The 12,747-nt window shown below is 59.5% G+C and overlaps 1 protein-coding gene across 1 annotated transcript; it reads right to left on the bottom strand.

Moving 5' to 3' along the window:
- Positions 1–157: 157 nt before the first annotated feature.
- On the bottom strand, positions 158–12,499 carry LOC106048195 (calcium/calmodulin-dependent protein kinase type IV-like). The gene is made up of 12 exons (XM_066983798.1): positions 12,124–12,499; positions 11,537–11,665; positions 8,342–8,420; positions 8,030–8,092; positions 5,895–5,977; positions 5,706–5,778; positions 5,234–5,324; positions 5,007–5,081; positions 4,524–4,599; positions 4,280–4,406; positions 3,765–3,917; positions 158–3,572 (listed from the first exon to the last, which is right to left on the bottom strand). Exons 2-12 carry the CDS (start codon positions 11,632–11,634, stop codon positions 3,357–3,359), a joined length of 1,134 nt encoding a protein of 377 aa, XP_066839899.1. The 5' UTR covers positions 11,635–11,665; positions 12,124–12,499; the 3' UTR covers positions 158–3,356.
- Between the last annotated feature and the right edge of the window lie 248 nt (positions 12,500–12,747).

Raw genomic sequence — 12,747 nt, 5'->3', positions numbered from 1 at the left:
CGCAGCGCCCAACCCGCCGTTCCCTGGGGCGGTGGCGTCGCGAGGGCGCTGGGGGGGGGGGGGGGAGAGCGCGTTACCATGACAACAAGAGGGGGCCTAGGCCTAAGGCCTAGGCCCAGGCCTCAGGGGAGGCCTTGGGGCCGCAGGGGGGCTGGGGCCGGGACACCGGGCCCGGGGGGGGCGATGGGGGCCTCGCCTCCGGGCCTGCCCCGAGCATGGCGGCGGCAGAGCACAGCTTGGGCCCTGGTCCCTCACCAAGGGACAGAATGGCGAAGGGCCACGCCAAGGCGAGGGCAGGCGGCGCTCCTCCCTTAGCACAGCCGTGGCGCCTGGCTTCAACACGCTCCGACCCCCAAGGCTTCAGTGCCCGAGTGCCCCGGAGCTGCGGCTTCACGGTGTTAGCCTTACTGACTCGTCGGCTTCGAGCTGCCCGCAGCCCTCCGGGGCTCCTGCCGTGCCCCCCGGGGCTCCTGCCGTGCCCCCCCGTCCTCCCCCGGTTGTCAGCAGAGCCCACGTAGCGTGCTGGCGGCGTGCCCCACGGTGCAGCGGCAGCCCGAGCTGCGCTACGCGGGGAATGCGGCAGGGGCTCCGCAGCCCAGCGCCCAGCACGGCACTGCCGCTCAGAGCAGCTCTTTCTAATTTGGCGTAACGAGGGCGTTGTAATTGCCATGGGTTAAATTACTGCGTGCGTCTGGCTGGCCGCGTGCAACAGAAACCCTGCTCGAAAGGTCTTCCTATTTATGCTAGGAGACAAAACACGCTAAAAAGATCTTTCAGTCTGCGGTGCTTAGACGACAGAAAATGCCGAAAGCCCGGATAAATCGACAGATACGCAGAGCATTAAGTTATGCAGCCTGGAAAGAGGTTGTCATATGAAAATGGGTTCAGAACTCAGGACAAAAAAGAAAAAGGCTTTTATTGAGCCGTTACTTAGCCCTGTCGATTTTTAGCCCTCTGATGCTAACAGTAAAAACAGAGTACACGTTCTGATGTTTGATATTTTATTAGCTCTGTCTATGCTTCTTTATAAATACCTGCAATATTGAAAATGTAACCACTATACTGAAGAAGTAAGTTATTAAAACACATTCTGAAAACAGCATACAGACCAAAATGGCATGTCCTATTAGATTTGTTCCCAGGAGTATACATTTTTCCTACCTTTAAGTACTGATATCTGTGGAATAATACTTTGTTGACATAACATGAGAGACAAACTCCTTTTTCTGCTTACAATTTTCCATCGGATGTCTCCTGTCACAGAAGACACATTACTTGTTGTTATCTAATTGATATCTTATGATTCGGCAAGATCAGGAGTAGTCTGAAGGCAGTGCGATGTCGCTTAGCATTTTCCAGCATTGGTCCCTGCTTCACAGGCTGTGGGTGTGCTGAGCACTCGGGCCTGGTCCTGCAAGATGTTTAAATAGGTATTTCATGTCCAAGCATATAAAATAGTCTTTTAATACCTGGTTTAGTAAATGGCATACTTGGAGTTCTGGCCCCATTATTGTAAATGCAGTTTGCAGGAGAGAGTCACCCTAAACACACCTGTAGGAGGAAGACCAGAGCTCAGCACGCTGTAAGATGCAGCCTCTACATTAAAAACAGAGGGAGGAAGAAAGAAAACAACTTCTCCTCCCACAAAACGCAGAGCAACAGGAATAATTTTCCCCTTGCTTACGCCATTCTCCCACACCATTAGCCTTTGCTTTCTCCAAAGCGATGCTATGCTATCCACCTGCTTCCCTGTTTAAGGTACGAAGGACAGTAACAGGAGCACATTTCTGGTCTTCACCTAATATTTTTCCAATTAAATAAAAACTCTTGAACATCCAATCTCTCCTCTATTCAGCTTTACAAGCACCCTAAAACATAAATGAGCATCATAAGGTATGGATCAGCCCTTACATGTCGTCTTTATGATTTCTACTTGTGCTGTAACTAGGTATGAAAGTCACCGTGTCACCTTTGCCTTCCTGCCTCTCTGCTTACAGGTCTCGATCTGCTGACCAACCCTCTCTGGACTGAGCTGAGTGTCTCTGATTCCAGCTTTTAGCTTAAGCAAAGATGCATTTTGTTCGCAGTCCCTTCTTTATCAGCTAATGGATTGTACATCCCCATCCTGGAAAAAGGAACTTCGTGTATGAATTCATTCTCTCCCAGGTGAGATTTTTTTTTTTGCCTGGAACACGCCGTTACATGTACATACCAAAAATGACCACGATTGACACCGCTTGCAGTGCCTTGGGTCAGCAAGCCCCATGCTGGATTACAGCAGCTGAGCCTGGCACCAACGGACAGGCTTTCTTTAGTCTAGCACGTGTGATATGGCTTTTCCTTTCTCGTTACTTGCTCTGTATTAAAATCCACAAATGGTTATTATCATGCGGCTTGGCAAATGATTGCCTAGAAATTTTCTTTTCAAGAAGTTTGTCAACCGATTTCATTAGCTTTAAAAACAAACAAAGAAACGTGTATAAACTCATTGTCATCAGTCAAGAAACAACAGCACCGTTACATGTTACAAAGTCCTACACCGCTCTGTAGAAATAGTTGCATTGTTCTTCATTAAAACTCGTGTAAATTGCAACCTGGAATGCAAATGAAGCCAGCATTCCTGGTCAGTAATGGTCCTACTACTCTCAAGTAGCCACACCGAGACTGAACATCGGAACAAATGAAACCGGAGGGTAACAAAAGCACAAATTAAACTGAGGTCACCTACTGCCTAGGGATAATGAAGGAACAACTGGCAAACACTTTCTCTGGCTAGGTTCTAACAGCTGGGTTCAAAGGCATCGACAACCCTGGTGGAATACAGCAGCAAACCCACGGCTGGGTCTTGTAGCAGCGAATGTAGGTGGAACGTAGATTGTCAGAAATCAGCTAAATTCACCTTCTCCCATAAGTAATGCACCCTTAAGGACTATTTACAGAAACGTAGAAAACTTTGTTGTTAAGATAACTGACTGCCTTTGTAGGGAAGGTGAAAGAAATCCTTTTTCTGCTGTTTGCTCCTCGTTTTTTAAACCACTTGGGCACTTTTTAAAGCCACAGCGGCCAAAACTGTAAGTTGTTGGAAGACCGAGTCACCAGCCTTGTTTTCGCAGGTCCGTACAGACACTCACACTCACAGCGACCGGCTACAACTGCACTGGCAACAGGACACGACAGAAGGATGCTTCACACCACAGACCACGCGCACCCACAGCACACCTACAGCACGCCGCGTCTCGCTCGGGGTGCTCCCGTCCCGTTGCGGCTTCCTCCGCCCCTGCCTCTGCCCGTGGCCGCCTCCGAGAGTCCCTGGGGTATTGCTCGAGGATGTGAGCCGGCCGCGGCGCCGAGCAGCGTTAGCTCCTGCAGCTGGCGCCGTTCACGGGGACCTGGGGCACGGCAGGAAAAGCCTCGAGGTCCTCGGCCGCGGCGGTGGCTTCGGGGACGGCGCTCCCTGGCCCCTGGGGCAGGTGCGTGCCTCGTGGGCCACCCCGGCTGCGCCCGCTCCTGGAGCAGTCGTGGTGCCCGTGGTTGCCCAAGCGGCTGGAAGCCACCACGGCTTTCATGGCAGCCTGTTGGCAAAGGCACAGCAATTGTTAGAGGGGTACAGGTATGCCATTTGCTCCCCCGAGCCAGCAGTGTACCGAGCATTTATTTGCCATGGGATTCCCAAACCCCAGTGGCAGCAGCCCACCCTCGGTGGCCACAAGGTTCGGAGGACAGCAGGAGACATCCTGGGGCTTAACGGGGCTTTTTCGTGTTACCTTCAGTTTCCTCCTGGCGTTAAATTCCTGCAGTTTCTTCTGCGTGCTATCCATGTGAGCAAATTTAGCGGCCTTCCCAGTGACCCAGGGGTGCTCCAGAGCTTGGTAGACGGTCAGTCTCTTCTGGGGGTCCAAGACGATCAATTTTCTAACCTGCAGCCAATTTCAGGCACACAAAAAAGCGTCATTTGTCAGTGGCCCCGGACCTGCCACCCCGTGTAATGTTTCTAAAGCTGCTTAGAGCTTTCTCGCCTCCTTGATGGGATTTGGCACCGAGAAGCTCTGGCTCCAAAGGCTTCTCATTTGCAAGGAGCACGGACACGTGGGGGTAGGAGTTTTTCTGAATCATGTCCAGAGACAGAAAGCATTTAAGACGCTGCCGTTCTGTTTGGCGAACTCATGCTTTTGTTATTTTTTTTTTTTTTTTTACAAACGAAGCATTGATCTGAAGGCTTCACGTCTGGCAGCCCTGAGCTCTGCTGCATGGCGCCGAACGCCAGCGCCGGGTCACTCACCAGGTCCTTGGCGTTGAGGGAAACCTCGTCCCACCACGGGGACACGAACTCGTAGTCGCAGGTGAGGATGCGGCTGTACATGTACTGGTCCCCCCGCGGGTCGAAGAAGGGCTCAAACCCGCAGAGCCTGGGAGCAGGAGGCCGAAGAACCCCGCTGGCCCCAGCCCGTGGCGGCCACCCGCGCACGGAGGGTAGGGGGGGGACGAGGGGCGTCGGGTGCTCGCCCACCCGCAGGGCTACTCACAGGATGTATGTGATGACACCCACGGACCACATATCCACTTCTGGGCCGTACGGGCAGCCGTGGAGGATTTCAGGGGCTGAAAGCAGAGTTTGGGGTCAAAACTGCACCGAGCTCTGTGCGGCCTCAGGCAGGGCGCAGCATCCTCGGTCCCCCCCGCCCCGTCTCCAGCATACGAAGCTCCCGAAACCCTGCTGAGGAAAACTGCTGTCCAGGAATTAAATTGGAGGCTAATGGAAAATGTGATTTGCTGGCGATGCAGCAGGACCGTGCACAAGACCGACCACAATGACTGGTGACCGGAGCAGAGCCGCGCAGCTCACAGCGGGGCCGGTGACCCACGGCCAGCAGGACTCTGCTGCCACGTGGCGCTGCCCTTGCAATCCCCGATTTTGGGCTCTTTGCAAGGCAGAGGGTTAGCACGACGGCAGGGCAGGAGCCCCCAAGAGCTTCCCTGTTCTTTGCCACCGCATCCCCGCTGCTCACCGCAGTACCCCGGCGTCCCGCAGACGGTTTTCATGGTGTCCTGTTCATCCACGATCTTGGAGAGCCCAAAGTCACCTGGGGGGACACGCGGAGGGGAGAGGCACTGCCGGGAACCCCTTTGGTGCCAGCAAATGGCTCCCAGGGCCCCCAGGCCGTGCTGGGGGGGTGCCACCAGGCTGGGAACGCCTTGGGCTGCAGCACCAGCAGCGGCTGCCCGGCAAACCCACCGATTTTCAGGGGAGCGTCAGGGGAAAGGTCTGCGTAGAGCAGGTTCTCTGGCTTCAGGTCACGGTGGACGACTCCGTTTTCATGCAGATACTACGGAGAGAGAAAGCAGGGATGCAGAAAGGAAGGGGAGGGGGCAGATGGACCTTGGGGAGGTGGCCGGGGCTCGCAGGACCCGGTACAGGGGCACAGCCCCACACGACACCATCGCTGTCTTTGGGACCCCCCCCTTTGTCGTGCCGAAACGTCTGCCGGGCGCTTCAGCGGGGCAGAGGGAGGACATTTTCCTTGCCAACTTTCCATTTTTAAACCCTCCGTTGCCATGGAAACCCCATTTCCAGCCGACCCCTGCCGTGGCGCGGCGGTGACCTTCCCGCGACGCCCCGGCCGCAGCCTCCCCTCCTCGCCCCCTCCTCAGGCCTGGGGCAGGGGGGGTCCGGCTGGCACGGGGCGGGGGGGACACGGGGACGTTACCGACACGGCCTCCAGGATCTGCTTGACCACGTGCGCCGCATCCCGCTCGCTGTAGAAGCCCCTCTCCACGATCCTGTGGGCACACGGAGGGGTCACCATGCGCACCTCGCCCCCCCAGCCCGCGGGGACGTGCTTCGGCCCCGCTCCATCCTCATCCTCCGTGGGGGCCGAGGTCCGCGGGTGCCCTACCTGTCGAAGAGCTCTCCTCCCGTCACCAGCTCCAGCACCAGCGCGATCTCGGAGGGCGTCTCGAAGATCTCCTTCAGCTTGATCTGCAAGGCACGGCCGCGGGTCTCAGCGGCGGCCGCCCCACTCGGGGGGCGCCGTCGGCAGGCCCCAAAAACCCCGTTTGTTCCCACATCGGGTGAAATCCTTCCGGAGCCACACACAGCAGAGACTCGCTGTGTGCAGAGCAGACTGTGGGGCTGTAACAGGTTTATTGGTGCTGGAACAGGTCCGCAGCCAGCACATTTCCCTCCTTCCCTTTTTATTTGTTTGAACTCGATTTTTTTTTTTTTTCGGTTAAACTGTTTGGAAGAGCCTCGCTCACTTAATCAAGCATTAAAGACGAGGCTGGGAATGAGGAGAGGCTGGCATGCCTTGCGTTTATCCTCTTTATGTCTTCAAGCTCATTAACTGGAAGAGGAGCTCGCCGGAGCCCACGAGAGCTCTTTGATTTCGCAGCCGTGCCAGCACCGTGCCGGTGCCTCCGGGGCCCCGGGGCCAAATCCAGCACTGGGAGCAGCACCGGGGCCCGGCCCCATGCGGGCACAGGGGGAAGAGGCCCTGGGACGGTTCTGGGGCTGAAGAAGCATGAAAGAAACTGCCTTTTTCTTCCGATTTTAGTTGCAGATACCACACAACGCCTGCCCAAGTGCTTTGTGCCAGTGCAGCAAATCTGGAATTAACGGGTGTCTCTTAAAAATACGTCAAAAATGCAATTTTATTTTATTTTTTAATGGAAAACAGAGAATTTCATGCTTCTTAAGACTTTTGTGACACTGTGAATTTCATGGGGCTTTAATCATTACCTTCACAGGCTGGGTGACGAGCCGTGATACCCTGCAGGGTGAGAGACACTATGTGGCAGCTTATTGCATTATAATAATACACAGAAGCACTATAATTTTCCTATTAACTTCAAAAGTTTACAATCCTATTATCATCTGCTGTTGAGGTTGGTGCTGAACGATAGCAGACGGGCGGAAGGCACCGCTGTAAATAAGGGCGTGCAGCAGCTCTCCCTCCAAAATCACTTGAACCTGCGAGCGAGCAGAACCCCACCAAAACCCAGCAAGGGCCAGGCAGGAATTTGCGCCCCTCAGACCAATTTTTGGGATGTTTTTGGCTTCCCTCGGCTCTCCCTCTCACAGCAGGGTTTGGAGCGGTGGCAGGCAGGGCTCCCCACTGGCTTTTCTCCGTCAGATGGGGAGAAGTGAGGAGTTCTTGCTCCGAGGAGCAGGGTGGGACGCAGCCGTGCCAAAGGGCATGAGCTGGAACCACCAGACCCTCTCGGCTCGCTGCCATTTCCTGGCCCCCCCAGCCACAAAAATCCACCCGGGGGGGGGCTCCATCCTGTGGGAACCACACCTCTGCAGCGCCAGCACAGCGAGGGTAGGCTGCCAGGTGGATTGCCACGTTATTTTTTTTTAACGCTGCTCATCTCCAAGATGCGTCTGCAATTTGGCGGTGGAACTAAGCCGCTGCGAACAAGGAGGAGGGAGCTGGTGAGGAGCCCGGGAGCCCCCGCGATGACGGGGGGGCTACACAACACCCCCGGCCCTGCTGACACCTTGGGGAATTAGCTCTGCTGCCGGGCGTTGCGAATTGCGCCGGGCCAGCCGCCGTTATCCCCCCAGCGCCGCGCCGGAGACACGCGGCCGGCCGCGCCGGGGCGCAGGGCCCGGAGCCGCGGCCCCGTCCTCGCCTTTTATCTCCCCTTGCAGGATTCATTACAGGCGGGCGATTCGCTTTGGTATTCATTTGATCTCCTCGATGGAAATTGCCTACCAAATGGAAATCTCAGGGCAGCGGGGAGGGGGGCGCGGGGGGGCTGCCCCTCGATGGCGGAGCTGGGAAGCTCAAAGGCGCCGCCAGGGCCAAGGTGAGCCCTGTGCGCACCCCTGGCTTCAAAATTCAAAGGGAAAGGAGGAGGATTGGCACCGAGCGGGGTGCCATGGGGCATGGAGGGGACCTGGGCACAGGGTTGTGGGGCGGTGGGTTCATCTGGCACCGCAGCAGGACAAAGACATCGCCACCCTCCCCTGGGCACCCAGGGCTGGGACCCCTGCGGGCAGGGAGCCGTGCCATGGCGCCGTACTCACGATGTTGGGGTGCGAGAGGCGCAGCAGGACCCCGATCTCCGTCCTCACGATCTTTTTGTCGATCTGGAAAGCAGAGCCCGCACAGGCATGTCACCCCCACTGCCGGGGCCACCGCGCGGCTCCCCCCGGGGCCATTCCCACCGCAGCAGCAGAACGCACCCAAAACGCTCCAAAAACGGAGCCTGCCACGCTCCCAGCCCAAACCCCGGGCCCCAGCAGCCGATGTCCCCGTGCCCATCCCCGTCCCGGTGCCCCGCGTGCTTTCGGAGCGGATCAGGGCCCCGTCACCCCTGCGTCCCCGCGGGCACTCACCGTCTTCTTCAGTATTTTGGCGGCGTACGGGGCGCCCGTGCCCTTCTCCTCGCAGCTGTACACCACGGAGGTGGCTCCCCTGGCAGGGCAGAGGGTGTGTGAGCGGCCTGGGTGCAGCAGGGACTGGGGGGGTCCGACTTGTCCCCCAGCCATGTCACAAAATCCTGTCCTTTGCCAGCACCAGGAGCTGAGCTCGCTCCCCCCCGCATCAATTCCAGCTTTCCCGGTAAAGCCGTTTTAATTAAAACTGAATCCTAAAGGCGGTTTAAAACCTTAAGCGGCTTTTGGGGCAGGAAGGAGCTTCCCTTTCCCTGCTCGCAGCCACAAGGACGACCTCGGCGGGGACCCAGCGGTGCTGGCGGGGCCCCCCCGTCCCTGCCGCATCCCCACGGTGCCTGCACGGCCACAAAACCTCCCCGCCAAGCGAAACCGCTCCCAGTTACAAAGGAGAAATCGTTCCCATCACAGTCCCCAGCTGTGCCACTCAGCTGCCCGTAATTTTTAGATCTGGTTAATAATGTTTTCTAACCACTGGACAGTGAAATCAACCCATTTCTTCAGGCCATTACGGGGCTAGTTTGCAATTTCATCTTTGATGCCTGGCTCCTCGGAGCAGATTAATTCTCACCCCCCGAGTAATCGACCACATTTTATTGCTCTTTGGCTTCGCCGCCTTCTGGGACCAAGTTCACGTTCTGGCTCGAGGCACACGCCAGCCCTGCCTGCCCACAGCGAGCACCAAGCCGGCAAAGGTCGAAGCCCCAAAGCCACTTTTTTTTTTTGCACCAAAACGTCCCTCGGGAACACGACGACCCCGCGGCCTGGCCGCGAGCGACCCTTCGCTGTAACGCCACGCGCTGCTGCTGCCGCCGGGCTCCCTGGGGGCTCTCAGGAAAGCCGGCGATTTGCTTGAAAAACGAGAGGGGGTTTTGCAGTTCCTGGGGCCGAGCTCGGGAATCGCATCCCCATGACAACGGCGGTGCTGGGTACCGGGGGGCACGGGGGGCTCAGCCTGCGGCACCCCCGGAGCGAGGCGAACCGGGCAGCCCCAGCCCCTGGGCGCTGCCGAAGCGCTTTTCTTCCTTTTGCACAACGTCTCCTACGATGTTTTGTTTGGGGAAACAAAACGCTTGGGAAACAAGCGACAGCTCCAGCTCGGAGTGTGTGGGGGGTGGCATCACGTCCCCCCCCACTTCTCCGGCTCTGCGAGACGGGCGGGTGGCTTTGGGCTGAACCCGAGGCACCAGCACCGCTGCTGTGACCCCAACGCGAGTGCCCTTCCCACGGGGAAAAAAGCAGCAAGCACCCCCCCAGCCCCACACAGCCCTCCTGTGGCTTCCAGGCACGCCGGGGGCCTGCACAGCACAGCAGCCCCTCGCCCCACGGACGTGTTTGCTGTCCCGATTTCACCACCAGCCGCTCAGCACCCGAGCCCCAGCCCCGCGCCCCTTCGCCCCAGACCCCGCGCCCCCTCGCCGCTCAGCCTGCGCCGGCTGCACGGGGGCTTTCAGCCCAATTCCTGCTGCCCTCAGCATCGTTTTAAGCCCAGCAGCCGGGGAGGTGCCCGGCTTTGCTCCTCCGATGACGCTCAGCCCGCGAGCCCCCTGCGCTCCCCATTACGGCTGCAGCCACCCCCAGCCCGCCCGGCTGCTGCTGCTCCAGGCCTCGAGTAAACACCCGCAATCAACCCTGACTGCGGCAGCAGATAATTGTATTTGCTTTGCAGATGAACTGGAAAATGTCGAAACAATGGGATTTGCCAGGAGCCTGCACCCGCTGCTGGCACGTTTAGAGCTGGATGCTGAATTGCCCGGTGGGCGGATGGAGGGGCCGGGGGCTCGGGGCAGCCCCTGTCCCCCCGCCCTACGTCCGGCTGAGCACTGCTGAGCCCGGGTGTTAATGAGAAGCCTGCAGCACCTGCTTTAATCAAAACTGCTCCTTTTCAGCCCCAAAGGCTCCTCTGCCAACAGAAACCCCGAGGGGCTCTCGGGTGGGTGCTGGCCGCCCCCGGTTGCTTTCCCTCCTGCTGGGGGCTCATCCACCCAGCCCTGCCGGACCCCCTTTAAGCAGGGGGGAAGCAGAGGAGCTCGGGCTCCGCCTGACGAGCAGCAGCTCCCCGGCTCGGCAGCCGCGTGGTCTGGTCCGCAGCGCCGTGACGAGCCAGCCCTTTGCTCCGGAAGATAAATGTGGGTGGTTCAAGGGGCAGGAGTCGGTGGGAAGAGAACGGGGTCAGCATCCGTGGCCATGTCCTGGGGTCCCCGGCCCCTTCCCGGAGCAGGAGGGCATCTCAGCACCAGCGCTGCCACTCTCCTCCACCACCCTCACGCTGTGGGGCAGTGGATGGGAGCAGGACGTGGCCCAGACCCACGCAACGTCCTGCTCCTGCAGCCAACTCGTGCTTTGCATCCCAGCCTGGCCTGATCCTGACCTGCTGTGAGCTTTTCCAGCGCCCCTGCAGTGGAGAAAACCCCTCTGGAGCCGGGTCTGGGCATCACCAGGCTGCATCGTGGCCACCAGGCACCCCGAGCAGGAGGGGAGGGTGGCACCACCTCTCCTGGCAGCACCGGGAGGTGGCACACAGCACCCCCGGGACCTGGCAAACCAGCCCTGGCACCAAGCCTGAGCATCGCCTGCCCGATGGCCCACATCAGGGCCTCTAAGGGATAAATCAAAGGAACCTCCACCAAAACGCCCACGTTCACCGAGGTGGCTTCGCATGGAGCCTCTGCGGGGCTTCCTGGCCCCGGGTGGGACAGATCCAGGCCTGAGCGTTATCCACGCAATAACCCATGAGGGATTTATCTCAGACACGTCCCTTCCCCGAGGCTCGGGTATTTGGTTTTCGCAGGAGGGACGTGCCACAGTCCCAGGCTCATCGGCGCCCCAAACCTCGAAGTCAGAGGAGAGGCCGCGGACAAACTGCACCCAGGGGATGAGACGCACAGCACACGGGAACCCAGGCCCCAGCCTGCAAGCCCTCAGCGAGCGCTCCCAAAATCACCGCAGCACCACGACGGACCCTGAGCCCCAGCCCACGTGCGAGGACAGGGTCCCCCTCCATCCATACCCCCTCCATCCATCCGTCCCCCCTCCATCCCACAGCCCCCCTGCGTGCACCCACGCCTCCCTGTCCTCCAGCAGGATGCGCTCCCACAAGGAGGATTCCTGCCCCCCCCCCTCCAACCCCCCCGGTACCGTCCCAGTTCGGGGCCCACGATGTAGAAATCCTCAAGCGCGGTCTCGCGGTGGGAGCCGTCGATCCAGTACTCGCTGCCCGTCTTGGAGGAGGGCATGGTGGGGCCGGGGGGGGCGATTTCCCACCAGCTGCTTGGCAGAGGAGACCTGAGCATTGCCGCGGCCCCCCCTGCTGCGCCCCCCACGCGTGTAGATGGCCCAGCGGCGAGCGCTCCTTGGGATTATCGAGCGCGATGGAGTCGTAGGCACAAATCCCCTTCCCACCAGGCACGTACGCTGCCTCTTCCGGGATTATATCCCCCCCCCCCCCGACCAGCCCCCACCACCACTGCTTCTCACACCAGGCCCCCGCATCCCCCTTTTACCACCCCATCCCCATCTTTCGGGGGCCGGTCTCTGCTTTTTGGAGCCCCGCAGGCCGGATCCTGCACCCGCAGGCCAGGCTGTGCCCTGCACACAGGCACCCTGATCTGCACCCTGGTTCCTGCAGCCCCCTCAAAACACCAACGCTCCCCCCCCCCCACACACACACACCCCACGCAGCCCCGTAATTAATATTTGGGCCGTCTCTGGGGGCCGACACGTACCGTTAGCTGCGGCGTGGCTGCGCGGCGGAGCCGTGATCCCCTCGGCGCTCCCTCATCCCCGGCACAGGGCGGCTGCGAGCAGGGTGGGTGCTGGGTGCGGGGGCTGCGCGCCCCCCCCCCCCCCCCCCCCACACACACACACCTGGGTGCTGGCTGCTCCTGCTGCTCCTCTCCGGGGGGGGGGGGGGATGGAAGGGGGTAGGGGAAGGTTTTACAGCCCTGGGGTGCGGGGATGGAGGGATGGAGGGATGCAGGGAGGGATGGAGGGAGGGATGCAGGGATGGAGGGATATGGAGGGATGCAGGGATGGAGAGATGCAGGGATGGATGCAGGGATACAGAGGGATGGAGGGATATGGAGGGATGCAGGGATGGAGGGATGCAGGGATGGAGGGATGCAGGGATGGATGCAGGGATATGGGGGGATGGAGGGATATGGAGGGATGCAGGGATGCTGGTACCCGAGGATAGGGGACCAGGGGGATGCAGGATTATGGGGTCCCGGGGATGCAGGACCACAGGGACGCAGGCAGGGCCGTGGCTGCGGGGGCAGAGGGAGGTGGGACCGCGGGGCTGCGGCGCACCGGGACCCTCCCCGGCAGCATCCCCGCCCGGCTCGGCCGTG

The sequence above is a fragment of the Anser cygnoides genome, chromosome 27 (genome assembly GCF_040182565.1).
Source record: "Anser cygnoides isolate HZ-2024a breed goose chromosome 27, Taihu_goose_T2T_genome, whole genome shotgun sequence".
NCBI lineage: Eukaryota > Metazoa > Chordata > Aves > Anseriformes > Anatidae > Anser > Anser cygnoides.
Note: the sequence above shows the minus strand (reverse complement) of the source record. Positions and strands in the feature narration are given on the sequence as shown.